The sequence below is a fragment of the Psammomys obesus genome, unplaced genomic scaffold (genome assembly GCF_907164565.1).
Source record: "Psammomys obesus unplaced genomic scaffold, mPsaObe1.curated_primary_1811, whole genome shotgun sequence".
NCBI lineage: Eukaryota > Metazoa > Chordata > Mammalia > Rodentia > Muridae > Psammomys > Psammomys obesus.
Genome location: NW_026596147.1, coordinates 8,216,119 through 8,242,745, shown reverse-complemented (window position 1 = coordinate 8,242,745; position 26,627 = coordinate 8,216,119). Strand labels below are relative to the sequence as shown.

General features: G+C 48.0%; 3 protein-coding genes across 4 annotated transcripts in view; 1 reads left to right on the top strand and 2 right to left on the bottom strand.

The window, feature by feature from the left end:
• Positions 1-20,207, top strand: part of Wwc2 (WW and C2 domain containing 2) — a 173,586-nt gene extending 153,379 nt beyond the window's left edge. The window contains exons 19-23 of the mRNA XM_055593592.1: positions 874-1,038; positions 2,243-2,335; positions 4,586-4,828; positions 15,263-15,390; positions 18,097-20,207. Of these exons, the coding sequence (XP_055449567.1) occupies positions 874-1,038; positions 2,243-2,335; positions 4,586-4,828; positions 15,263-15,390; positions 18,097-18,163 (696 nt within the window). The 3' untranslated portion in view covers positions 18,164-20,207. The remainder of the gene's footprint in view (positions 1-873; positions 1,039-2,242; positions 2,336-4,585; positions 4,829-15,262; positions 15,391-18,096) is intronic.
• Positions 20,208-21,519: 1,312 nt separating this feature from the next.
• On the bottom strand, positions 21,520-22,443 carry LOC129666513 (claudin-22). 2 transcript variants are annotated; one of them, XM_055593646.1, is made up of 2 exons: positions 21,968-22,443; positions 21,520-21,874 (listed from the first exon to the last, which is right to left on the bottom strand). In XM_055593646.1, exons 1-2 carry the CDS (start codon positions 22,441-22,443, stop codon positions 21,781-21,783), a joined length of 570 nt encoding a protein of 189 aa, XP_055449621.1. In that variant the 3' UTR covers positions 21,520-21,780. The 2 variants fall into 2 exon arrangements, with proteins under 2 accessions (XP_055449621.1, XP_055449620.1); XM_055593645.1 differs by having other exon boundaries at positions 21,520-22,443.
• A 1,486-nt stretch (positions 22,444-23,929) lies between these two features.
• Positions 23,930-24,622, bottom strand: LOC129666459 (claudin-22-like). Its single transcript, XM_055593561.1, has one exon. The coding sequence runs from the start codon at positions 24,620-24,622 to the stop codon at positions 23,930-23,932; it is 693 nt and encodes a 230-aa protein (XP_055449536.1).
• Between the last annotated feature and the right edge of the window lie 2,005 nt (positions 24,623-26,627).

Genomic DNA, 26,627 nt, shown 5'->3' with positions numbered 1-26,627 from the left:
GGGTGGAAGAAGTGCACTAGAGGAGACTTGGAGAGAGCAGGCTCATCCGCAGGCCAGCTCCCGGCTGCTCAAGCGCAGTGTGTCAGGTAGGCTGACCGCCAGGTCGTGCCTACATTTTCTACTACAGTCAAGACCATCCAGAAGGGGGACATGTCCTGTGCAGGCCTCCAAGATGATGGCGCAGTAGAGATAAGAGACGGATAACTTCTTGTTCGTGGAGTTGGCTTTGGAGACACTTGCACCTTTCCTTGAGTTGTGTTTTTGTTACATATTTCCAAAGACCCAGGGGCTCTTCACAGTGAGCTTCACCTTGTTATCCTCATGTAGTGCGTTTGAAATTCCCCTCAGACCACAATATTATGTGATTATTTTGTTTTCATCTACCCCTTTTTAATTTTGTATTTTATTAGCGAATGTTTAACGGTGTATTACCTGCCTGTGCACCATGTGTGGGCAGTACCCACCAAGGCCAGAAGGGGGTGTCAGATCCCCTGGAACCAGAGTTGCAGACAGATAGAAGCTGCCATGTGGGTGCTGGAAATTGAACCCGGGAGCCTGCGAGAGCAACCAGTGCTCTTAACTGCTGAGCTATCTTGACTTTTTAATCCTTTTTTTACCATCATACCTTGTTCTGACAAACAGCAGTAATGTTTAGGAGTGCTACACGTCTTCCCAGTGTAGTGGGAAGTGCTACAGATGCTTCCCAGGAGAAAACCATCCTCCCCTCTCTCCTTTCTGAAACACGGTTCTCCATAGGCAAGCCTGGCTCGCAGCGCTAGAAGATTCGCTGCTTAAGCTTAGCTATTTGCTCGCTCCCTAGGAGCATGGCGCGCCTATGAAGAATGCCTGATGAAACACCAACTTTCGTTGTAGGTCGACAAGGAGACAAATACTGATGAAGCAGTTGACAGCAATATGGCCGTTCGTCCCAAAGACCGTAGCAGCCTGAGCTCTCGGCAGCACCCCTTCGTGAGAAACAGCGTCATAGTTCGCTCACAGACCTTCTCCCCTGGCGAGCGGAGCCAGTACATCTGCCGGGTAAGGGACAGCCCTGCGCAGTGCTGAGGAAGGGCCAGCTGTTCGGCCCCCTTTCCTTCCGGCAGCAGGTGGAGATGCTCACGTGGAGAGCACCATACCTGGGCTCTTCGGGGCTGTTTGTTTCCCATATGCTCAGTGTTTTGCTGGCCCTAACGGAATCTACTCGGCAAAGAAGTAGAGTTGAAGGATCCAGATGCCAAGAACTGTTGAACTTCTATGTTTAGAAACATGAAGTGACTTGAATTTTGTATATTTCATATGTATTTCTAACCATGTTAATCCTGCTGAAGAGAAAATGTGAATTGGATTTTACAAGAGAAATCATGTTCTAGGACCTCGGGTCCCGGAATCAGACCCATAGTCCTGGGAAGAAAATTGTGAGGTTTACATCAGTTTCCCAAATTCTACTTCATGAATTAGTTATGAGTTATAGTAAACAGATTTAATGTTACATATGATAAGATAGAGACTTTGGAAATTCTGAACTTATTCAGGCAATAAAGTACATTTACTGAGCACTTTTCCAGAAAGAGAGCCTCAGCCCCTTCCCTTCTGCACTCTTGTTGTTCTGAATGAGCCGGGTTATAAATAATAAGCGTACCGTGAGGCACCGTGGGTGTGGCTCAGTGCGGTTGGGACAGAAGAGCAGGCTGAGGGGGGTGGGTAGGAGGGCTCTGGGTGGCCTTTCCTGCCAAAGTGACCTTCAGCAGAGCCTGAGGCAGAAGAGGAGTGAGCCTGTGCACCCTGAACAGCACAGGCTAGCGCTGGCCCTGAGAAACAAGCCACGTGTTAGCTACTAGTACAGAACTCGTTTCATCGTTTAAAAAAAAAAAAGTTACCTTTACGCACAGATTTTGATAACTGCTACCAAAAGGCAGCTTTAAGTTATTTCAGAAAACTACGTTCAGAAAACCAAAGACCAGGGAAGAAATCGTTTATGAAATATTTTATTTAAAATACAGTTCATGGGCTTCAGGTGTAGCTCTGTGGTCGATCAGTTCCCGTGTGTGTGTGTGTGTGTGTGTGTGTGTGTGTGTGTGTGTCCTGTATTTGACTCCCAACACCAAAGAGAAGGAGAAAAAGAGGGTAGCTCACATCTTCTCTCACTGCCTGCTTTATCCCGGAAGCACCTCTGCTCTGACAGCCACCAGCTCTGTTGGATAGTCAGTGATTACTCTGTTTCTTTTTTATCTCCGGTTACCAGTTAAATCGGAGTGACAGCGACAGTTCAACGTTGGCGAAAAAATCATTGTTTGTGAGAAACTCCACCGAACGGCGCAGTTTGCGGGTCAAAAGGGTATGTATTGCCTGAGCCAGACTTGAAGAACATGAATTCCAGAAAGGTTGAGTGCCAGCGTTCCCATCTCTGGGGTGGGTGACTAAAGGCCCTAGCTCTCCTGGCGCTGCAGCTCTGAGTCACTTTCTGAGCCAGGGAGCATGTGTGGCCCTGGTTTGGAACCTGTGAGGATTAAGGCTGGAAACTGGTTTACAGTCTCTGGAGAAGATGACCACCAAGTCTCCAGAGTCAGCGTGTCCACCGTGTCCAGCACTTGAGTGATTTCGGGAGAATGTAAAACCGGGCTCCTCCCTGAGGGAGCACATACTCCACAGAGGAGTAGCATGTGGATGCTTTGTGGAGTTTCTTGGGGGAGAAGATGGTGTCTTTTTACAAATTTTATAACTTGCACAATTATTTTTAGGGATTAAAGTTAATGTGGACAGAACAGTTCTCATGTCTTTTTAAGTCACCTGCCTTCCAAAGCAGCTCTTGCTTTCAGGGGACGGTGGCTTTGGGCATTTTAGCTAGAAGTGCTGAGGAGCTGTGTGGGGCTAGGTTACTCAAAGCTTAGTTAATAGAACTCCTTGACTAGACAAAGGTCATGGGCTCCGAGCAGAGCCTTGACATCCTGTACTGAGCCTCCTCACGCTGGCTCTCGAGAGCTCTTCCCAGGTTAGTGCATGGTGCAGCTGTGTTGAAGATGATACAAGGAGTAGTCGCATGGCATAAACCAACGAGGCCTACGTGCGGGTGCTCTCTCCTGAGTGATGAGATATATGTTGTCTTCAAAGCTAGTCCAGGCTGGGCCAGGTGGGACAGGCCTGTTCTGTGACACTGTCCCTGGGGAGATGCCTGCTCATCCCTGAGCAGACCCAAGTGTGAATACCACCAGAAAGTCCAACCCATAAGCTTGGAAGGAACTGGACAGAACAAGGCCCATATGTCTTCTCAGGTACTAGAAATTACAAGTTCAAAGACAGAGAGCAAAGCAAGTCTGAGGCCAACCTGGGAACTTAGTAAATCTGCCATGAAATTAAAAAAAAAAAAACAACAAAAAACAAAATGAGGTATAGCTCGCTGGCAGGATGCCTCAACTTACAAGGTCCCAAGTTCAATTCCCAGTACCATGAAAGGATAAATAAGTATTTCAGTTTGGACACTGTCTCAGTATAGGCACAGAAAGGCCCCTCGCTTGCACCGTTATGACCACCGTGATCATTTTAGATGTTCAAACTAGAGCACTGTATCACATAGCACCATTCTCGGGAACCCCATCACTTCCAGCCCTACTGCTGTGAGTCCAGGCAAGAAATCGCCCTCACAATCCTGCTTATGGTATCTTATTCAGCATAGTTTTTGTTCTTCTCCTCAAGTGGGCCTGCCTCAGCCTGGGTTGTCTGTCTCTCCGTGGGCTTCTTGTGGTGGTTAAGACACAAATTCACAGCTCACTGCATGCAGCCTCAGACCATTCTCCACCCAGCCCTCAAGGTCAGAGACCCCTCCTTCCCTTCCTATTCTGTCTATAATAAACCCATTTACTCCTACCTGTGCCAGACTATTTCTTGATAAATGGGTAGGCTAGCCCTGGGGGAGAGCGCAGTGAAAGTAGATCCTGCACAGTGGGGAGCCGAGGAAGGAGATGGAATACGAACACGTCTGGACTGAAACAGTCAGAACCTCCACTGTGCTCTGGCCACTCAGTACACACAGACGTGGTGGCAGCAGGACTTTGTGTGTCCTGGAACGGAGCGTATATAAATTTTTTGTAGTATGTTTGTTTCTCATTCAGCATAGGCTGTGGCATCCACTTAAAATCATTTTAATTACAGTTGTTTGTTTATCTGTTGGGGGTCGGGGAGGTGCCACCTTATGTGTGTGGCAGTCGGGGCACACTTTGAGGAGCTGGTTCTCATCCACCATCTGGACCCTCATACTCTGGTCATCGTGACCTGCTGCCCACTTATTAAAATCACCATGGTTTAAATGATACAGCTTCAGTTCACAGTCAGCAGCTAGTCTGTGGCAGGCTGGCTCAAAACCAGCTCTGCCGTTCTCCCCGGGACCCGAGCTGATAGAGCCTCCTCCTCTGGCTTTCTGCCGTGTCCCCAGCAGGAGGCAGACGAGTGCCTTAGACAAGCTTCTGCCTGGAGGTGAACTTTCTCCGCAGCTCTGGCTTTGACCAGTGCAAGCCGTGGGGCTGCCACGCCTCCTGCCGTGTACAGGAAAGGCAGAGTTAGTAACAAGGGTCTCTGTTCTCTCCCTCTGTAGGCAGTGTGCCAGCCCACCCTCAGGAGGACTGCTCAGGAATGCCCCGTGCGCACATCTCTGGACCTGGAGCTGGACCTGCAGGCCTCCCTGACCCGCCAGAGCCGCCTCAACGACGAGTTGCAGGCCCTGAGAGGCTTACGGCAGAAGCTGGAGGAGCTGAAAGCTCAGGGAGAGACCGACCTTCCCCCTGGCGTGCTGGAGGATGAGCGATTCCAGAAGCTTCTGAAGCAAGCTGAGAAGCAGGTACAGAGCTCTGGGTCTCGCGCCAGGAGGGGCTGGTGTGGATGCATCCTTGGGGTGGGCGGCACCTTGGGGGAGGTTCCTAACTTAGGCATCTTCCCATCCCTTTACTAGGGCGCGGGGCCTGGCCTCCCCACCATCATAGTGTCTTTCAAAATATTGCTTAGCTGTGGTTGTGGCATCAGCTGCAAACGATAGCGCCAACCCCCAGGCCGCTCTGCAGTCTCCTGATAGGAAGGGGGCAGCTCCGCTCCCAGTGTTTCCCCAAATGGTACAGTGTTTACATCTCAGCACTTTGCAGATTCATTCGCCACAGCAGTTATAAATTCATTGCTAATTTTAATGTTTCTAAACGTTCACTTTCCTGCCTCGAAGAAGATTACATTTCACTTAATGATGTGCATTTGCTTTTCACCCTAAAAACATGTATAGAAAGTAAGATTAAATCACCAAATAAACAAATAATTTGGGTTTTCTCATTTGTTTGTCTGTTTGTTTTGAGGCATCTTAATATTTAGGCCTGGCTGTCTGGAACTTGCTATGTAGACCAGGCTGTCCTCACAGAGATTCACCTGCCTCTGTCTAAAGAATGTTCGGATTAAAGGCAAGTGCTATCACACACAGGTTGCATTGGTAGGGGTCTTATGGTTTTGGTTTGGGGGTTTTGTTTGTTTGCTTCTCACTAAATAGCTCATGCTGATCTTCAATTATGCCTTCCATCCCAGCACTTGGAAAGCAGAGACAGGGGGATCTCTGTGAGTTCAGCACCAGCCTGGTCTGCATAGTGGGTTCCAGGACAGCCAGGTCTACATAATGAGACCCTGTCTCAAAACAAAACAAAAAAGAGAACATGTAACCGCCCTGTCTCAGCCTCACAAGTGCTGTGATTACAGGCTTGCACCATCCTGCCTAGCAAAACTCGAATATTTTAAAACGATTGTTTCTAATGTGAGACCTAAATATTACTGAATCTACCTGAGTATAATATTGATTTATTCTTAGGGTTAGGATTTATGTCTTTGCTTAGCAATCTGTATTCATTTCTACTCTAATCTTCAAATAGAGCTTTTCATACAGCTGCTATGTTACAAGTGCTTAAACATTATTTTCTTTTAGCATGGTCCTTTGGGTAGGAATCTGAAGTACAGAAGATACAACCTTGAAGTGTCTGATAGAAAAGGATCCCCATTACAAATTTGTGTTTTGAACTGAAAGGCTTGGGCCCACCTGGTGGCAGTGTTGAGAAGCTGGACCACAAGAGCATTAACCTCCTCAGCCAAAGACCTCAGCATAAAGAGGCTGAGAAGGCGGAGGTCCAGCTGGGGGAGGGGAGTCATGGGGCCCTTGAAAGGCCTTCTTCCAAATGAGCCTCCTGGCTACACATGCACATCCCCCCAGTTCTTTCCTGCCTCCATGTGTGGGTTCACATGGAACAGAGCCACCGGCTGGACCTGAAACCCTGAGCCAGAGGCAACCTGCTTCCCTCACAGGTGTCCTCTCCGGGCTTTGCCACAGCAACGAAAAGTGACTAAGAGCGCGTTGATGAGGACGGAGCAATCCAGACAAATTTGAGATTGAACAGATCCATTCGCTGCCTTAAACATTATATGTTCACGATTTAGACAAATATCTAGGAAGATACAAGAACTAATGAAGAAAGGAGATTGAAAAATCCTCCATCTCTTAAAGAAACGGCAGCAGAAACTTAAAATCTACCCATGAAGAAACATCAAGTTTGTATATAAGTTTCACCAAATTTTTAAAGAACAAATTGCCTCAATTTCATACAGTGACCATGCCACACTTAAATCTATGCAGCTGAATCCCCAATTCTAAAAGCAGATAATATTATCAAAAAGGAGAACCACAGGCTAATTCCACTATGACTGCGAAACTCCTAACTAAAATTCCAGTAAGCGGACTCTACTACCATATTTTTAAAGCACATTTCTTTTGCTATATGGAACTGTGGGAGGATTTTTTTAATACTAAAATTTTTATTTGTGTACTAACCTAACAGACTTCAGAGTAACTATCAGTCAACTTGTTGGGTACAAGCAAATACAAAAAAAAAAAAAAAAACAGATTTAAAACTCTTAGTATGCTAGAAGAAGGTAAGACACTGGTTAACCCAGTGAAAAATAACAAGCAGCAGAGATGTGATCCTAAAGAACACACGCACAAAGTCATTGCTTTAAAATCAGCCGAGTGTGATGTGCAAGCCTTAAATCCCAGCACTTCAGGTGGACAGGGAGGTGAATCTCTGTGACCTGGAGACCAGCGTGGTCTCTGTAGTAGCTCCAGGCCAGCCAGGGCTGTAGGGTGAGGCCCTGTCTCAACAAACAAACAAAACAACAGAATAACAACAACCAAAGCAAAATGTGTTAGTCGGTGTTCCGTTGCTGTGAAGAGACGTTCCACATCGGGGCAGTGGGTGTGGCAGCAGGAAGTCACTAGAGCAGTAACTAAAAACTACGTCCTGATCCAGAGGCCCAAAGACTGGGCCTGGTGGGAACTCTGAAACCTCAAAGCTCACCCCGAGCTCCACACTTCCTCCAACAAGGCCACACCTCCTCGTCCTCATTCTTTCAGTTTCACTCCCTGGTGACTAAGCATTCAAATCTAAGAGCCTGTGGGGACCATTCTCATTCAGACCACCACAGAGTCATCCCACACTCTTCAACATTGTATTAGCAACTAGTCAGTACCGTAAAGAAAGCCAAATTACTGAAAAGAAAGAAAGCTGTTGGTACTGGCAGGTAGCATAGATGCCTACATTAGGAAGAAACTCTGAGTCAGAAAAAAAAAGCAGAAATTGACACACTATTACAGATAGTAAGAGTAAGATGGGTAGGTAAAGCAAGGTGAGCAATGAAGAGCGATGCGATCTGTTCTGCTTCTGTCTGTGTGAGTTAACTCCGCACAGCTATGGCTGACATGACAGAGAATGCCTTAGAGGAGGAAGGTCACGTTTTGGCTCATTGCTAGGCAGTGGTTGCACAGTCCCTGCGCTTAAGCGGAGCATGCTGGTTATGGGAGCATGGGGTTGGGAGACTCTTCTCATGGCAGAGAGCTAGGGCTCACGGTCGAGCTCTGACCTTTAAGGCACCCTTTTTAGGGCACCACCCCCTCCGTGGAGGTCGCACCACCCTAAATTTTAACACGTGAGCTCTGAGGGAAGTTTTCTGTTTAACCCATGAGATGTCTTATGTACCAGCCAGAAACAACTAGAAAACTTAAGTACCAATGTTTATAACATTATCAATGGACAGTATCAAGTGGTAAATCTGATATGCATTGTAGAGAAAATTGCAAACATAACAGTGATAAGAAAAACACCTACAGAAATACGCCACACTCACATGAAACAGGGTTTAAGATGCCTTTCTGTAAAGGGCCAGTTACCAAATATGTTCAACTCTGGGGCCATCATGTGGTCTAAGTCACCATTACACGGCTCTGCAACCACAAAGAACTGTAAGGAAGGGCAGAAGAGATAGCCCAGAGGTTAGGAGTGCTTCCTGCTCTTCAAGAGGGCCCGAGTTCAGCTCCTAGCACCCACGTAGGCGTCTTACAACGGCCTGTGACCAAGCTTGGGGTGGGGCAAGCCTGGTGCCTGTGACCCCCACGGGCCCTGTCGCTCCGTGCACGTGCCCACCAATAGACCTGTGCATACACATAATCAAAAACTAAAATGCTCTAATAAAAACATTGTAAATACATGACTATGGCAGTATTCTAACATAACTTCACTTGAAAAATTGATGGCAGACCATAATTTATCAGTTACTAATACAGTAACTAATTAGTATTACACAAGTGATGGAGCAGTCCGTTTCCAAGCAGAATGCCTATTTGCTTTTTCATGGATGTCGAAGAAAATTCTGAAGAAGAAGAACAAGACACAGGATCCCTACAGAAGTCAGGATTTATTAAAATAGTAAGAATAGTTCAGTAGTGTGAGATTCGGACAAGGCAAGAGACTAGCGATGGTATTACATCAGCGGTTCTCAACTTTCCAAATGCTGCAACACTTTAATACGATTTCTCATGTTGTGGCGACCCCCCCCCACCATAACATTGTTTTCATTGCTACTTCATAACTAATTTTGCTGCTGTTAGGAATCATGATGTAAGTAAACCTGTGTTTTCCGGTGGTCTTAGGTGACCCCTGTGGAAGGGTCATTTGACCCACAGGTTGAGAATGCTGTTTATTTTCGTAGAGCCAGGACAGGCACCCTTGTGTGTAGAGCACTGCTGGGCGGTGGTACAGGAGACATGTCAGAGGACAGAGGGCAGGAATGCACTGGGGGTGTGGCTGAATGGCAGAGCATTTTCATGGTGTGCATGAAGATCTGGGTTTGAATTCAGCACCAGGAAAGAGATCAGCCACACAGAAAATTGTGGCATTGTATCTCTGCTTGGCGAGTGTGGTATTTTGAATAACAGCCCTCCTTGCTCAGTCATCAGGGAGTAACACTATTTGAGAAGGATTAGGAGGTGTGGCCTTGTTGCACTGCGTGTGCTCTTGTTGGAGGAAGTGTGCCACTGGAGATGGGCGTTAAGGTTTGGCAAGTTTGCACCGGGCCTAGTCTCTTTCTCCACCTATGGATCGAGATACAGTCCTAGCTCCTTCTCCGGCACAGTGACTGCCTGCCACCATGCTCGCTGCCGTGACGATAATGGACCAAGCCTCTGAAACTGTAAGCCAGCCCCCGATGAAATGCTTTAACTAATAGGATTTGGTCACGGTGTCTCTTCACAGCAGTAGAACAGTGGCTGAGACGGCATGGAAACATAAACTCCAGACAGAGCGTGGGCGTAAACGTAGAAAAGGAAAGCTAGAAACAGTAAGAAATAGGACACTTCTGTTCATGTTGTGGTTGCGTTTCTCCTGTGCCTGTTCTGTGCACTACCTAGTTGGAGATGAGGCAGGGCAAGGAAATTGTCGGGCATCTTGAAGGCCTGAATAGAGTGGAGCCCCGGGGGGCTTCTGAGAGGTGCTATGTGGAAAGGGTGGTGTTGAAGCGTGGTGTGCAATAACTGTGCCTCCCCAGTGTCCAGAGTATGAGGGTCCTTCAAAGCCCAAAGGTCAGGCATGATCCCGCATAACAGTTATACTGGCACGCATAACCAGTAGCGCTGGCTGATGTCAGAACACGGTGGGGGCTCCTTTTGGAAGTTTCGGAGTCACAAGGCGCTGTTTTCCGATGCTCATAAGTTGTGCTTCACTGTATGGTTCCCTGGTGTTTCTCCTGTTGGTGGAGGATTGGGAATTTGGAGGGCATCAGGGTGATTTGTCTTCCTCCACACCCATAAAACCCTTGGATTTGTCCATTGTCCAGTGGTTGGAAAATGGAGGAAGTATAAAACCCAACAGCCAAAGGATTCAGAACCTTGAACCTAGTTAAGTCTTGTAATGCAAATGTTCCCTCTTGTTGCCGTCAGCCTAGCTATAGACTTCTGGGGTCTCAAACAGACCCACCTCTGCTTTTTCCGTGTCACAGCGCCCCGTAACTCCACCCCTCCCTGGTGACAGTTTCTACGGGCTTGTTAAAGCATGCTAGTCTTTTCAGTGTGCTGGTAGTTTTGCTTGGCCCTGCCCACTCTGAGACTCGGGTATTGTCCCTTCATCTACTGGTGAGAAGAGGCATGCAGCTGAATGATGAGACCCTGACAGGTAGGGCTGCTGGCCCTGGAGTTAGGCATGGCTGTGGCCTGAGCGCCCATAGTCCACCCTGTGCCTGGCGGCTCTGGGACAAGCTCCAGGAGTATTAGTCGTGAATGTCCCTAGCATCCTTGTGCAAAGCAAGGTGTTGCACTTGTCCGTCCGTTCTCATGCGCTGCTCTGAAGTGGGACGTTCTGTTGCTTTGTTGCCAGCCTCTCCAGATGTCACATCTGGGAAAGTAATGGCAGTGAGAGGGCAAGAGTGGCCATTTAGCTTGCCCAGGCACCAGTGCCTGAGAGCCCCCGTTTGTTTGGTTTCCCCTGCATCATGCCCTTGTCTACTATTGCAGTTCCTAGAACTGTCAGGCAGCCCCACACACACAATGTGAAACTGAGGTGACACCATAGTGAGCGATCTCTTTGAAGACTTGTCGCCTGGCGTAACGTTTTGTATGGTGTAAAAGATAATCCCACTTAGAGCTCCCTATTACTGGCATTTTATTGCCTGTACCACAATTCCTTTGTGACAGTGGGTACAGGGCATACACATGGCTGCTGTGTGCCCACTGTGCTCTCAGCACCCGTAGCCATACAGGCGCTCCTTGCGTCTCACCGGCCTTGTGTAGTCTCAGCTCAGCCCGTAGCTGAGTGTGGTTCCCTTGCAGTTAACTTCCACTGCATTACATGTGTTTGCTCACAGAGCAGGCCCTGTGCAACATACAAGGTGATGGTCACGTTTCGAAGGCAAAATGTGATCCATGGCACTCAGAACTGCCTGGAACCCTGGAGACCAGTCAGTCCTCTCCTGTTTCGATTTTAAAACTCAAGGAGGGGCCGGGGGTGGAGTGTGCTTGCCTAGAGTGCCTGACGCCCTGCCTGGGCTCAACCCCAAGTCCTGCATAACATGGGACATGAAGGTGCACGCCTGTAATCCCAGCACTGAGGAGATGAAGGCCAGAGGACCAGAAGGTCCAAGGTTATCCTGTGCTCCATAACAAGTTTAAGGCCAGCCTGGGCTACACCTGGTCTTAATAAAACAAGAATTCCCAAGAGTCAAGACAAGAGTTATAGCTCAATGGTCAAGCACTCCCGTAACACATGAGAGGCCCTGGGCACCTTGCCATAACTGTAGGGGGAAAAAGGCAAAGATGTAATGGCCAGGATCTCGTGTGCTCCACCAGGCTTCCCTTTCCAGCTTTGGAAACTTATCTTAAAGTTGAACACCTTACCACTCTCCTCATACTTTATCTCAGCATCAATCTGTGGTCGTTTCGCTCTTAAGTGATGGCTAGCATGTGTCTGTCCCCTTGGTGTCTGATGGTGGCCACAGTCACAGGCACATACATGGAATGCCATTATCTCAACAGAATCCTGAGCTGCGCTTTCTGATAAGCTTGGTTTCAGAATGGCTTTGCCTCTGAGATCAAGAGGGAAGGAAGGGAAGCTCTGATGATTGGGTTGGAGTCCAAGATAAAGACTACATCCTCCCTGATGGAAGTGGAAATAGATGCAGAGGTCCTAAGGCGTGTGTGCACCCCCCCTGTGGCAGGCCCTGTGACCTGACGTCCCTCAGAGACCCCACTCCTTAATGTTGTCACAAGGGCAGTTCAATTGCAACATGGGTTTTGGAGGACAGACTTCGTCACAGCCGATGCCAATCCCTCCCCCCACTCTGCCGCTGTTCCTTCTGCCTTGTGACAGCTTTACAGCAGCCAGCAGCATAGGACTCCACAGGCACATTTATACTGCTTTAAAAATGACTTGAGTCCTGAGCACAGGGAGGTTTATCTTTATTTTTACCAACTGTGTAGGTGGATAAACTATCTGTATTGCATACTTTTTTCCCCTACAACTGAAGTTTGTAATAAACAGCTCTAAAAATCCAGACTGTTCAGCTGTGGACCTTTCGTTATGGCTGCAGAAGTGATATTTCTGCTGCTCCCTCTTCACCTTCTCACCCACTGGGCAGTGTGCACATGGCCACAGCAGCCTGTTCATACACACACACATATGCCACACATACACACACATACACACACACACACACACACACACATACACACACACACACACAGCCCTTCCATTTCCACCGTTTTCTGTGGTGCTGGGGCCCTGTGAAATTTTCATCAGGTCATCATAACATACCCAACAGTGACCCTGCCATGAAAATGGCGGCAGCAGGCCCTGGATCTGCTTTCCCCTCAGCTCTCAGGACTGTCCTCCACAGCTCTCCTTGTTGGTGGTAGGAACCCCCTTTTACAGCTTACAACAAAAGCCAAATGTTAATGTCCTGGGGTTGTACTTCACCCTACGGAAGCAGAGTGAGAAGCTGAGGACTGTAAATGAAGACTGTGTGCTCCTTGTTTTATCAGGCGCTTTAGTATGGCTGTACTTGAGTCACTGGACCTCTGCAAGTCAGGCTCCCATCGTGTAAACTGAACTAATCGACTGACCACCCCCTTCTGGAGTCTGAAGTATAGAAAGTGGCCAGTTGTGATTCAGAGGAGAGGCAGGGGTGGGCTGGGGGAGGACTCTGTTCTTCCAAAGAAGCCAGAAATTTCCCTTTCTTCCTCAGATTGTCTCCCTGATGTCAAGATGCCAAAGTCGGGCTACACTAAAAACATTCCAGAGATATTAATATACTATTATGTCTTGTTCTCCTCGAATGTCCCGGGTGCTCTCATTATGTGGGGAAGCAGAGAGTCCCTTAATGGCTGTTGAGGAAGGACAAGGCAGGCCCAGGCCTTGAGGAGACTCCATGAATAGAGAAAGGTGGCTGGTAGTCCAGAAACGGACTAAAAGATAACAAGAAGCCGACTGAGCAGTCCCACTGTAGCGTTGATGGGGCAATGTGTCTGTCACTCTCGGTGAAATGAGCAGGAGCCCATCACAGTCCCAGCATCTTCCTCAGCTGCTGCCTGATCAGCTCCACTTGCCCAGGCCAGGGAGACTGGGAAGGAAGTGCCCCTGGATGGAAAGACACCAAAGTTTGCCCTTGGAATTCCTCCTTGTAAAGCAGCTTTCAAAAACAAAAACAACAAAGCCAGCCCACATACTGTTAATTCATGGTCAATTGCTGTTAAGTAGAAAACTGGAGATGGAGGACTTGTGACTCCAGGTGTTGTAGTGGCTGTTCTGTGGTCACTAGTCGCCACTCCCCATCTCTGTGTGCCACATTCAACTGTATTTGGTCAAATGGAATACAGGCACATTCCATGTTAGAGTGAGAGTCGAGACGAGGAGGGGCTCAGCGGTTATAATGCCATCCGCCAAACAACCACCTGACTCTGGATCCCCAGCAGGATCCAGGAGGAGAGGCCCGTGTGCGTGCGGAAGAATAGTATGGAGAACCCCTTCTGTCCAATTTTGCTACCAACTAAATGCACCCCAACTGTTTTTTCTCTTTCTTTCTTTCCCCCTCCCCCCCTTGTTTGTCTTTTTGTTAGTGGTGACTGCTGTGCTGTTGTTTGGGTTTATTGGTGGGGTGTGGAGAGCTTGAGCTCCATAGCCCAGGCTGGCCTTAAATTGATGGCACTTCTCCTGCTTCAACCTTCAAAGTAGTTGAATTCGGGCATGAGCTACCTCATCTGGTTTCTTTTTTATCCATTAATTCATTTGTTGGTGGTTTTTCACAATCCTCCTACATAAGTTACCCTTCCAAGGCACTGTGTCTGGCTCCTGAAAACACCTTTTTAAATGTGAAGTTGAAAAAAACTTAACCAGAGGAAACATTATTATTCCTTTTAATTTTTTATATCTATTACACTCTCTACTCTTTTCTGTTGTTTTGTTTTTCATTCATTAACTTCAACTTGTTCACAGCTCTGCCCTGCGTTAGCCTACAGGAATGTAATAGGAATGGCGAGCCGCTGAGATAGCAGGCTGAATGTTGGCTCAGGGGCCGAGTGATTTGTGGCTATTAGTTCATTTAAACCCTAAACAACACTTTAAAGTGCTTACAAAGAAACTAAGGCCCACGGCTAGCCAGGCTGTTTGCCCAGGCTCATAGCTGAAAAGTGGTCAAAAGGGAATTTGAAACCAGATGGTGTTGCGCCAGGGTCTACCACCTTCACCAACATCAACTGTTCCTACTGATGGCAATCAATACCCATATGCTATTTAGGTGGCCAAATGCATGAAATGTGGAAGCAGCCGCTAATGAGTGGGATTATTGGTCCATTTGTATTAAAATATAGATAATACAAGATCTGTGTATCACCAGCAGTAACACAGAATGTGCATGCTAATGATGTCTTAGTCGGCACTGTGACTCCAGGAAGTCCTAAGAGGGTGTGGGCACTGAGAGTGCCCACCTATTACATTATCTGTGTCCCTTCACCTGCAGCAGGCCACGTGGTGAGCTCCTGAGTGAGGGTCTCCGAGCTCTCCATAGGTGCCATTGAAGCTTTTTAACTGCTTAACACAGGGGAATGGGGCTGGGAAGGCAGGAAAGAGTTTGCCAGTGTGTTTGCCAAAATGGTACCAGTTCACTTTCTTGGAAAGAGTGCTTGCTAGGAGTTTTCAGTTTTATGTTTTCACTGTCGCTGTCTTGGTTTGGTTTTTGTTTTTGAGACCTTTTTGTGTTGAGACCTTTTCCACATGTAAAACCTGAAACTGTGACTAAAATGAACTCGCCCCTGGGTCACACAGTGCCTCCTGCCCTTGGCATGAGCTGAATGTGTGGGCGTTGTCTCTTGCCTGCCTGACGTGGCCTCCCAGCTTAGCCTAGTAGCACGTCACCAGGTTTCAATTGTTATGTCTTGGGCCAGGCTGAGCAGACGAAAGAAGAGCAGAAGCAAGACCTGAACGCAGAGAAGCTGATGAGGCAGGTGACCAAGGACGTGTGCCGGCTGCGGGAGCAGGGCCAGACGGTGCCTCGGCAGGTGCAGTCCTTCAGGTAAGCCGGCTTCGAGGGACCAGCTGTGTGCTGTCCCCCTCGTGGTGTGAGTGTGGGAGAATTCACCTCAGGACTAAGTGAGCATCACCAGGGTCTTTCCCTGGTTTGAATAGAGTTCTGCAATATTCTCTATCCTGAGGTGACACCCACTGGTAGGCTCCAGACATAACAGAGCCTATCTCCCAGGAACTCAGAACCCTCACTGGTACTATTATGAATGTATCTAGGATATAGATATTGTAAATCTTTGGGGGGCTTTGTTCACTCATTTGCTGAACACTCCTGGGGTACCATTCTCCCTCCCCCCACGCCTTGCACTGTGCTCATCTCTACAGCACAGCAAAAGAACACATGCTTCCTGCTTCTGCAGAGAGCCTCCAGTCTGGGAGGATAGAACTCCAAAGCCACTGCGGTGCCATGTGGAGCTGTTACAGGTTAAGAGGGATTCTGGGAGCAGATAGGAAGAATCTGTGTAGGCCAGCTAGGAAAGTCAGCTCAAAGGAAGCCATCGTGGGAGTCTGTGCTGGAAGGATTCCACCAGACCTCCTGGCACCGGCTGTGTCAGGTGTAAGGGGCAGAGCCACTCAGCCCCGGAGGTCAGGCTCAGCCCGGCTGCAGCAGAGCTGGCTCAGGAGAGCCTACCGGGTACAGCGGGGCTCACACTCTACAGGGTCACGCTGATAAATTTCAGGTGTGGCTTTGGGTGCTGAGGGGCCAGACCTCTGAGTAAGAATCCTGTGAGGGAAAGTGTTTGGGGGCATGGTGGAGAGTGGGCCTGAGCAGGAGAACAGTGACAGTGAGGACCGCCTTAGACAGCTTGGGTTAAACGAGCCATCAGACACCCAGGGAACTCCAGCCAGCGGACAGTCAGAAACCAAGCCTTAAAGTGAGGGTATCACAGAGAGATGGAAAGGAAGAACCTGCAGGCTGTGGCCAGTTCCCAGGGTGGAAACAGGGGACACAGCCAAGAAAGTGGGAGAAGGTGGCCAGGAGAGGACACCTGCCCCGTACGGGGGGATTAATATATCCCAAAATTGTGTGACACAGGCCTCAGAGACCAAACCGGATGGTCAAGTGATAGTAGGGCCACAGAAGAAGGCTCGCCTTAGTTTTGACTTAGATTTTGCATAGAGAAGTCCTTAGAGAGCTTCTAAGCTTGGGCCAGCAAGATGATTTGACCCAGCCAAGTCTGGTGACCTGAGTTCAGTGCCTGGAGCCCACATGGTGGGAGCTAATTCCTGTGGGCTGTCCTCTGACATCTCACCCATACCCGCAAATGCACACACTCATGCTCCCTCTCCCTCGCTCCCTCCCTCCCACTCTCCCTTCTTTCTCTCTCCCTTTCTCTTCCACACACACGTTCTTACACAAATACAAAAATGTAAAAGGAAACAGAGAAAGCTTTCAGGTTGTGGAGAGCACTCAGGAGAAAGGCTATTTGGGAGCAGGAAAGGAGGGGCTCCTTGCAGGTGGGGAGAGCTTTGAAGGGTGAGGCCTGTTGTCAGGCAGGTGGGACTTGAAGAAGGAGCCAGGGGTGAGGAATTCTTGGCACCTTCCTCTGCAGGGACAGGAAGCTGAGGTGTCACGGGTCCTATTTATAAAGTGAAGGGTTAGGGTTTCCCTGCCCATTGTGCTAGACAGCCACTGTGGTACTTGCAGGAAGTGCCACTGCTTGGTGCTTTATCTGTGAAGTAGAGGCAGGAGCCCTTCCTGCTTGGGATGCTGCAGTTGCTTCCACAGTAAGCAACCATGTCAGCTCTGGAAAATCTTACAACTCCCAGTTGTTAAAATGCAAAGTAAAAAATGTATAAACATTCCTGTCCCCGTAAGAAACCGACCTGTCTTGAAGCAAGCCTCATCCCATCAGGATGAAGCAAGATGAGAATGGTCTTGATGCAGCGGAAGCCACACCATGTGGGGACTGTGTGACAGCTACAAAAGCCACATGTGCTCCTTGATGCCTGGGGTAGCAGCAGGTGGGGATGGAGCCAGGAGCCCAGGGTCCCTGGGTGTCGTGTTGCTAGGCTGAAGCCAGTCAACAAGGCAGGCGCTGTAACGGACCTTGTTAAGTCCTTGCAGGTTTCAGGAGGGCCTGTGGCTCCCAGACATCAGGACCACGCTCTCCAGCCTTTCCAACATCCTCGTTCGTCCTTTAGGCCACTGAGCCAAGCTGAGAGGATGCCATGTCACAAAATAACTGTCCAGTGTCATGCTTTCACTCGGCCTTTTCTCCCTCTCCTTAGACGTCAGTATGGTGGCTTCTGTAAGGTCTCTAGGAATTTCAGTTCAGAATTTGGCCCTTTTGAACCTTCTCATACCCTGGCTTAGAAATACCCACACGTAGCCCGAGTGCAGATGTGGAGGGAGGGAATTACTTACTAGCTTTGTAGAGGAATCACAGCCAGAGGGACCACAGCGTACTACAACCTCTAAAGCAATGAATGAAGACTCAGCCTGGGGAGATGGCTGAGGGGGAGGCCTTGTTATCATGCCTGATGATCTGAGTTCAAGCCCCAGGACGCATGTGGAGAAGGAGAAGACTGGTTCCCCTGTGCACCCCCTGCACACACGAAGGAAAAATAGCTCTAAAAAGAGAAGTTATTAAACATGGGCGCTTCTGATTTTGAGTGTAGTTTCTGGGATTGTGGAGACAGCCCTGGGCTCTCAGGATCATACCTAAAGAGCTCTCTCCTTCTGCCCCTCCAGGGAGAAGATAGCCTACTTCACACGCGCGAAGATTAGTATCCCGTCCCTGCCAGCTGATGACGTGTGACCGCGGCTTGCCGCTGCTCCTCGCCTGGCCACTTTCCAACAGAGGGTCAAAGACTGAACATTTACTTTGTTGTTGTTGTTTTTTATTTTGTGTTGGGGGCGGGGCTTTCATTTCCTGTAACATAAGTGTCAACTCTTGAAGAACTTTCGTTTCACACCAGTTTCATCAGGTTCATTTGTAAAGTACTTTGAATGTAACTCTTACATGCTTTGAGAAGAAAAAAAAAAAAACAAAATCAACAAAAATGGGGTAACCTGGTCCACAAGTGCTGTATGAGTGTGTTACCACTGAGCTTCACTACAGAAGGGAACAGTGGTGGCGAGTGCCCGGTCTTCACCTGCTGAGCCGACAGCAGGGGGCAGCCATCTGGCAGCCCGTGAGACTGGTGCCCCCCCCCCCCCCCGGTGCCATGGCATACCCCTGAGCCAGAAAGCCACACTTGCCATCGAAAGCATGGCCCCAGGTCCACCTAGAGCAGGTGCCCTGGTCCTTCCGTCACCTGTGCCTGACCACCTTGTTTCTGCCCTCTTAAACTCATCTAGTGAAAACAAACATATGAGATGCCGAGAACAAGAGCGTGAGGAGTAAAGGGCCACCCCTCCTGTAGAGAGCTGTGACAGGGCCGGGGGGCACCAGCTACCCAAACACCACTAAGGAAACTCAGCAAATGCTGAGTGGCCGATGCTTCCAACACAGGCCGGATCTGCAGGGCTCCCTGTCAGTTTCTGGCCCACACAGGGCCTTGTCCTAGGGATGAAGACGATGCTGAGAAGCACGTGGTTTCCCCAGGCTCTGATGACAGTGCAGGCAGTGTGGGGGGACTCACCGTGTTCATTTAGGTGGGAACTGGGAACAGGGCGAATCTTGGTGAGATCAAACTTGCCAACCAGAAGAGAGGGTATCAAGGTTTCTACGCTCGCCAGAAATTAGGGAACAGCTGTCATCTTCAGGGGATTCTGTCAGTGAAGCACAGACAGTAGCTGGAATCTGAAACAGAGGGTGTACCTAAGGGACTCGGTGTGGACCGGATCATTTGATATATATATATATATATATATATATGTGGTGAGCAAGCAAGCTTAAGATAGAAATTGGTCCAAGTGTTCTGTTCTCTAGGATAGGTCTTAACTTACCAGACCCAGGCACTTCTTTAAAAAAAAAGGGGGGGGCTCAGCATAGCTTTGCCAGCATAAAAGTGTTAAAATACATAGTGTTTAGGTAACTTAAACCGTACTTACTCAGTCTGTCATACTGGAAGAAGCCGTGTTTTGGTGAGCCATCTTATATAGCAAGCTAAATTATTTTTATTTTTTTAATGCAAAATAATTTTATAGAAATTAAAAGAAGGCAAGAAAAAATCTGTTAAAAAAAAAAGTTATGTTATGCTGGAATCCCTATCCGTAAGGATTTTTATTGTCTTAAATCTATGCATATTTTAGAAAGTTCATTTTCATCAGAATCAAAGTTTATACTCAGCCAGAACATCAGTTATCAAGTCATTGTGCCTAAAACGTACTCATTTTCCCCCTGAATGTTCTACAGCTTATATCCAACCTCTTAGAAGATGTAACTGGACTCAACACTACTTGGAGCAAAAAACAGAGAAGTGTTAGTGGCGGGCTGAGTACAGTCCTCCCAGGCTGCCCAGCTTGCCCCCACCCCGGGTGACTGGAGGAAACTGGCTGCCATCCATTCCTGTCAAGGTCAAATGTCACCAGCAGAGGTTTACTCAATATAGCTCTAAATGAAGGTCAGCTGGCCAGCAGCATACTTTGACCCATGAAAATGTTGATAGAATCTTGTTGAGTTGTACCGTACGATTTTATTTTCTTCATTTATTTATTTACAGTCTTATTTATGTTCTGTTTAATATATAGTTTGGTTCTGGCCATCTTAAATGTTGGGCTTACAAGAGGCTATAATGGAGTATTTACAGCTTTATGATCATCAGATTTATTGCTAACTTTTTGTAATACAAAAAGTCTCAGACGAGTATTAAAGAATAAAGTGTATCTCAGGCTGGTAGTTCACAGTTGTGACTGAGGGGCTTTGGTTTTTATTTTACAAAACATGCTCATTTCTAACATAAGAGAAACTCATTCTAATAGAATCCTTTTCCACACTCTAAAAGTCAGCAATAGTGTTATGTACTTACAGGCAGCTTTTTGTAGGCCTGTCACATTTGTATTAACCCAAATGATTCAAAAAATGTTTTACTAACTCAATCACAAAACCATATGGACAAATAAAAATTTTAATATTATTAAAAATATTTTTAAAGGTAGAATTTATTCTGCACAGGGTAAATATTTAGCTTTCAAGTTTGGATTATCAGAATATTATTTTGTATAGGCAACTCAAGTGTTAGAGGTACAAAAAGAATATTACTTGCCAAGTGAACAAAGGTTAGCTGAGTAGCATTCAAATTAAATACCTTTTCCTTTTTTGCTATGGATTTATATTGTATTAAATATGAGAAGCTCAGGACTGAACTAGTATTTATCCAGGTTAAATTCTGCATATGTCTCTGTCTTCATTTGTCCTGTCTGTAAAACTGTGCAAATGTCACACAGATTCACTCCCGTTGCTGCACTTTCCGTGTGTTTTGGGATGGAAAAGAAATTCAGTGATTTTTTTTTTAAACAAAGAATACATATTTGCTAATATTGCATTTTAACGTTGCTTATTGTTCAGTTAATTTCCCTGATTGGCACATATACAAGAATCTACTTGAACCGTGTACCCAACAAATATAAAACGTTCCATGAAGAACTCCTCCTCAAGCCAGAAATTTGTCTCAAATAGTTCTTGTTTAGACTGTGTATGTCACAGAAAAATGAGATGGGGTATTTTCATTGCACCAGAGAAACAAGGACTGGCAGGTACGGTACGTGGTCCCCCGTTACACAGCCGGAGCTGGCAGTGTGCTCCGAAAGGGGGCAGCTGTCCCAGGAGGCACTGTGCCCGGAGGCACCAGCCCTGTCCCCTGCCCCAGAGCTGAGGCAGGCAGGACATTCCACCCTGCAGCCGGGCACAGAAGCAAGAGCTCTTTTATGTGGCAGCATTCTACCTGAATCCCCAGCTTCCAAGATCGCCCTGTTCTGCTCCGAGGCATGAATGGATGTGTCTGATGTAGGGAGGGTCCATCTCACCTCCAAGTCCTTTACGGACCAAGCAGGGTTGGTTGGTTAGTTGGTTTTTGTGTGAGACCTAAGCTTCAGGAGTTATCTCAGACACCTGAAAGTGTGTGATCCGAAGTCACATCTGTTTCCCAAATGATTCCTCTCCACAAAAAGGGTCCTTTCAGACATACGGAAGTGCTCATTTACCAGTGCCCTAGATGCGGGCAGGCGCAATCACAGCCTACTTTATAAGTTTGACAAAGTTCATGCACACGAATGACTGATTACATTAGTAGGTCCTGATTCACTTGGCCTCCAAATAGAAAGCAGAAGTGCTTTAGTCAGTTGTAGGAGGCAATTCTCTTGGCAGAAGTTAGCCACAAAAGGGAAGGATGCATTTCAGAAAATCAGAAAGCACAGTAAGTAGGGGTGATTAGAGCAGATCCTACCAAGTCCAGCTGGGGCAAGGGCAGAGAGGCCACTGATCCCTCGACCTTAGATGTCTGGGTTGGTGTGTCTCAGCTCCAGTTGTTGACAGTGGTCTGGCGGTCCTGCCGCTGCATACTGGCCCGAGGCTGGAGGGGCTGGCCTGGAGCAGGCAGCACAGTGAAGCAGGCACCCTCCTAGCACCAGGCAGAAGCCAGCAAACCAGCCGAGGAACAGGGCCTCCCCAAACTCCCACCTGGGCACGATCTCGGGCACGCTCTCATCCCAGAACTCCTGAACTGTCAGGTGGGCCACCCAGGACACAGGAACCAGGACCATCACGCCCGAGGTCCAGAGCAGGACCCCTCCCGCGGTGAGCAGACGCCTCTTCAGACCCTTCTGTGTCTCTCCGAGCCTCAAGCAGTCCAGGCCACAGCCAGAGGCCAGCAGCCCCAGCAGCCCCAGCCCATTGGACAGGGACACCAAGATCCTAGAGGTCCGCAGCTCAGCTGGCAAGCCCAGGAAGGAGTCGAAATCCTTGCACTGCCTCCCTGCCTCCTCCTGGATGACGCAGGATTTCCAGAGCCCCATGGTCCAGTTTTCCATCTCGTTCAGCTCCAGGTTGAGGTTTTTCCAGTGCGGCAAGTAGTTTGTAAGGCAGGATAACGCCCATCCCAGCAGGGAGAGCAGAAGTGCAGCCAACTGCGCTGCTGTTCGGAAGACTAAGCCCATTACAACGTGCTGTGAGCCTGAGCCAGCCCCACTCCTGCCCCCAAGCTCGCTGTAAAAAGTGTGACACTTAGCACTTGCAGAGCTCGGACATAGTTTTGCATTGTGTGTCTAGGAGGACGCCTGCCAGATCTACTATTGTTTAATTCCATGTTGAAAAGGTTTCAAAAGAGGACAGGGAAACGCTGCCGTGAACCAGCAATGCTAAGGTGTGGCCCGGGCTGCGTTTGTGTCCTGTGGGCTGAATTTTGAGAAGAGAACTTTGCAGGTCAAGCCGTGCTAACCCTCTCATTGTGGTGGTTTACCTGGCTTTCACGTTCCCAGCGTTCCTAACAAGTCGGAGAATTAAGCATGAATGTGAAAAATGTTTAATTGAAGGTTTGGGTTCAGCTCCTCCTGCTTTGTGTTTTGCTAATTACACCTGTAAGATTTTCATCAGCTAAAGAGTTCTCACATTTCAGTGCGTGTGTTAGCACTGGGTGTTACCATCATGGGGGGGGGGCAAAAAAGAGGTTCAGAGAGAAGTATTTCTTAACCAAATAAATCAATCTTATCAGGGCTCCCTCTAGACTTTAAATCGGGCTGTTTTGAAAAGTCTCTTCGGCTGCACACGCTACAGAGAGCATGAGACAATGCTGAGCGGAATATGTCGGGCCTCCCTTATCGCCGAGGCCTTGTGGGCTCACGTGCAGAAGCCATGAGCACTTGTGGATTGGGCGGATTTTAGCTTCTTTGCTGAAATATGCTTTCTAGACTGCAGGAAGGTTAAGCGGTCGGGCCTTTTGTGTCAAAATCGACATCTTTGCTCAACATTCCTCTAGATAGCCCCACATTTGTCATTTTTAAATACGCAAGTTTTCATTCTGACAAATGAAATGACAGAATCTAGACAAGAAGAAAAAAATCCCCTTGGAAACTTTTTTTTTTAATTTGAAGCTTCTGAGGGAAGAGATGAGAGCAGAGACTAGCTACTACTTGACAGAAGAGGAGTCTCCAGGAGCATCCGGCCCCCCCTAAATTTTTCGTATAGTTCAACAGGAAAATCTAGGCACAAAATGCAGAGTCGCTGTGGAGGTGGCGCTAAGGGGCTGGCTTAGCCTGTGGCTCTTCTAATAAAAGAGTGCAGGTTGTTATTTTCTTTAGGAGGTGGACAGTAATCATCCTTTCCAGCTGCAAACAGCAGCACAGTTTTCTCACCAAACAAATCCATCAAAGCACTAGACTGACTCTATTAGACAGCAGTCCCCATGCCCAACCCCCAACCCCACGAACACATGGTTTAAATAACCAGATCAATGACAGGTTGTTGTTTTTTTTCCACACATAGCTATGTTTTTCAAATTCCTTATAGGTGGGCTTCCATTCAGATTTCAAAGGCAAACCTCTAGTATAGAAAAAAAGAAAAGCAATTATTGAATGAAAAAAAAATGTGAGCAACATAATTTAGTTACATAACAACATAACAGAGACCTTTTTTGCAATTGGCTAATTAAGGACAGGTCTCAGCCCTGCTGGCCGCTCTCACTCCAGGCTGTGTGGTTCCGTTCTCCAGGTACGAGCCGTGGTCTGGCGGTCCTGCCGCTGCATACTGGCCCGAGGCTGGAGGGGCTGGCCTGGAGCAGGCAGCACAGTGAAGCAGGCACCCTCCTAGCACCAGGCAGAAGCCAGCAAACCAGCCGAGGAACAGGGCCTCCCCAAACTCCCACCTGGGCACGATCTCGGGCACGCTCTCATCCCAGAACTCCTGAACTGTCAGGTGGGCCACCCAGGACACAGGAACCAGGACCATCACGCCCGAGGTCCAGAGCAGGACCCCTCCCGCGATGAGCAGACGCCTCTTCAGACCCTTCTGTGTCTCTCCGAGCCTCAAGCAGTCCAGGCCACAGCCAGAGGCCAGCAGCCCCAGCAGCCCCAGCCCATTGGACAGGGACATCACGATCCTGGAGGTCCGCAGCTCAGCTGGCAAGCCCAGGAAGGAGTCGAAATCCTTGCATTGCCTCCCTGCCTCCTCCTGGATGACGCAGGATTTCCAGAGCCCCATGGTCCAGTTTTCCATCTCGTTCAGCTCCAGGTTGAGGTTTTTCCAGTGTGGCAGATACGTTGTAATAATGGCCAGAACCCATCCCAGCAATGACAGTGAAAGCCCTACAGATTGCATGGCCGTTCTGAAGAGGAAAGCCATCTGGACAGATGCTACAGCTCTGCCACTCTATAGGATCTGCTGTCCTTTGTGGTTTTCAGGAGTGTGACGATCTTGGTCCCATGCTGCCCAGAATATAAGCTTTGGTCATTAACTCTCTGGGCCACTCTGAAATACGTTTTTGTTCCTCTTGAATATAGTATTTCATGTAAAGGGTGAAGGACTCTGTTAAAAGCCATGAGTTAGGCTTTCTGATAAGGATTTGATCTGCTAGCTTCCAATTTGCCTGGTAAAATTATATCCCCAGTGTTTGACGAGTATAAGTCTAAAGATGAACAAAGAGGTCTCTATGACCCCTCACCCTCTCACCCTAACGTACAACGGAAATCTTTGTGCTTCAATATGGATTAATTAGATTTTAAGTGGTGATAAAAGGCCAGCTCTCTCTACAACAGGACCTCATTGTAAGAGCTACATCTGAGATTTCAGGGATCGAAACAAGGCCCTGTAAAGAAAGGTAGGCTGTTTCCCCTATAACCTTTATTCTCCTCAGACATCTTTAACCTGCGTAAGAGCTTGGCCCATGTTCCTGAGTGTCACGGGGACTCCCTGGGGACTTGGCAGGAGGATTTCCTCAGATCCCTTTGAAAGTTAGAGACTGGTTCACTGTGCTAATTAAAATGAAAAGGACCCGGGTTGGTGCCCAGAGAAACTCAGTGAGGAAAGGGGCATTGTGGGAAACTCCAGCTCTCCTGCTGTTTCGCCGATCCTCGTTAGAGACACTGGGTAAAGCCTGACATCTCCGGCGACTGTTTTTGTCCACACCATTTCACCTGCAAAGGCAGAAGAGTCTCAGGCATGAAGGCGCCTGCTGGTTTCAAGACAAAAGTCTGGTATGAGAATAGTAGCCACGCCGGGCCTGACCTTTGAGGCTTCATCTTGTTGTTTTGGCTCAGGCCACACCTTGAGAACATACCTCAGGCGAGCATGACCCCTCAAAGAACACTGGGCCTCCCAGGCCAGGACAAAAGGCCGCATGCTCCAGATTCCCGGTGCTGTTCCATCTCTGGCAAGGCCCAGCCCCTCTCAGAGCACCCACACCAAGAGGACGTACAAGATCGTACAGGGGAGCCCTGCCCTGGATGAGAGTACCTCAGTGAAGGAAAACCACCCTGCTTCATGGTGCACAAGACAGGGACAGTTCAGGACCAGAGGAGATCATTCATGACGCTGATACAGAGTCTAAAACCCAGTGTATCCACAGGGAGTCTAAGAGTAGTGTTAAGGGATGGTGTTCATTTTCTGCCTTCTGCTTATATTTTCAAGGTTGTCAGTTTGAAGGGGTAGCTCAATGGTAGAGTCCTTGACTAACGTGCAAAAGGCCCTGGGTTCCCTCTCCAGCACTTCAAAATAAGGTTTGCCAACACATGATTTTTTTTTTCTTCTTTCCAGGGCCAAACATACACTAGGAAGCATGCTACCATTAAGCAGCTGTCCCCACTACTTTTTTTTTTTTTTTTTTTTTTTCTGAATCCCAGAGGCTGGATGGATGTCCTCAGTATACTGAAGCAAGACACTGAGTGTCATTGAGTATATGTAGAGGCACATGGTCCAGAAAGGGCTGACACTGGGTCAGGCACCTGTTACCAAGAGATGGGATAAGATGGGACTCAAACTCTCTCTACAGAGGCAGGGCGGTATGATGAAGGTCCAGACAGCAAAAAAAAAAAAAAACACTGATAATACATTGAAACTGTCTTCTTTAAGCTGGGCGGTGGTGGTGAACACCTTTAATCTCAGCACTCAGGTGGCAGAAGCAGGTGGATCTCTGAGTTCAAGGCCAGCCTGGTCTACAGAGCTAGTTCCAGAACAGCTAGAGCTACATAGAGAAACCCTGTCTCAGAGAGAGACAGAGACAGAAAGAGACAGAGAGAAAGAAAGAGAGAGAGAGAAAGAAAGAAAAAAAGAAAGAAAGAAAGGAAGGAAGGAAGGAAGGAAGGAAGAAAGAAAGAAAGAAAGAAAGAAAGAAAGAAAGAAAGAAAGAAAG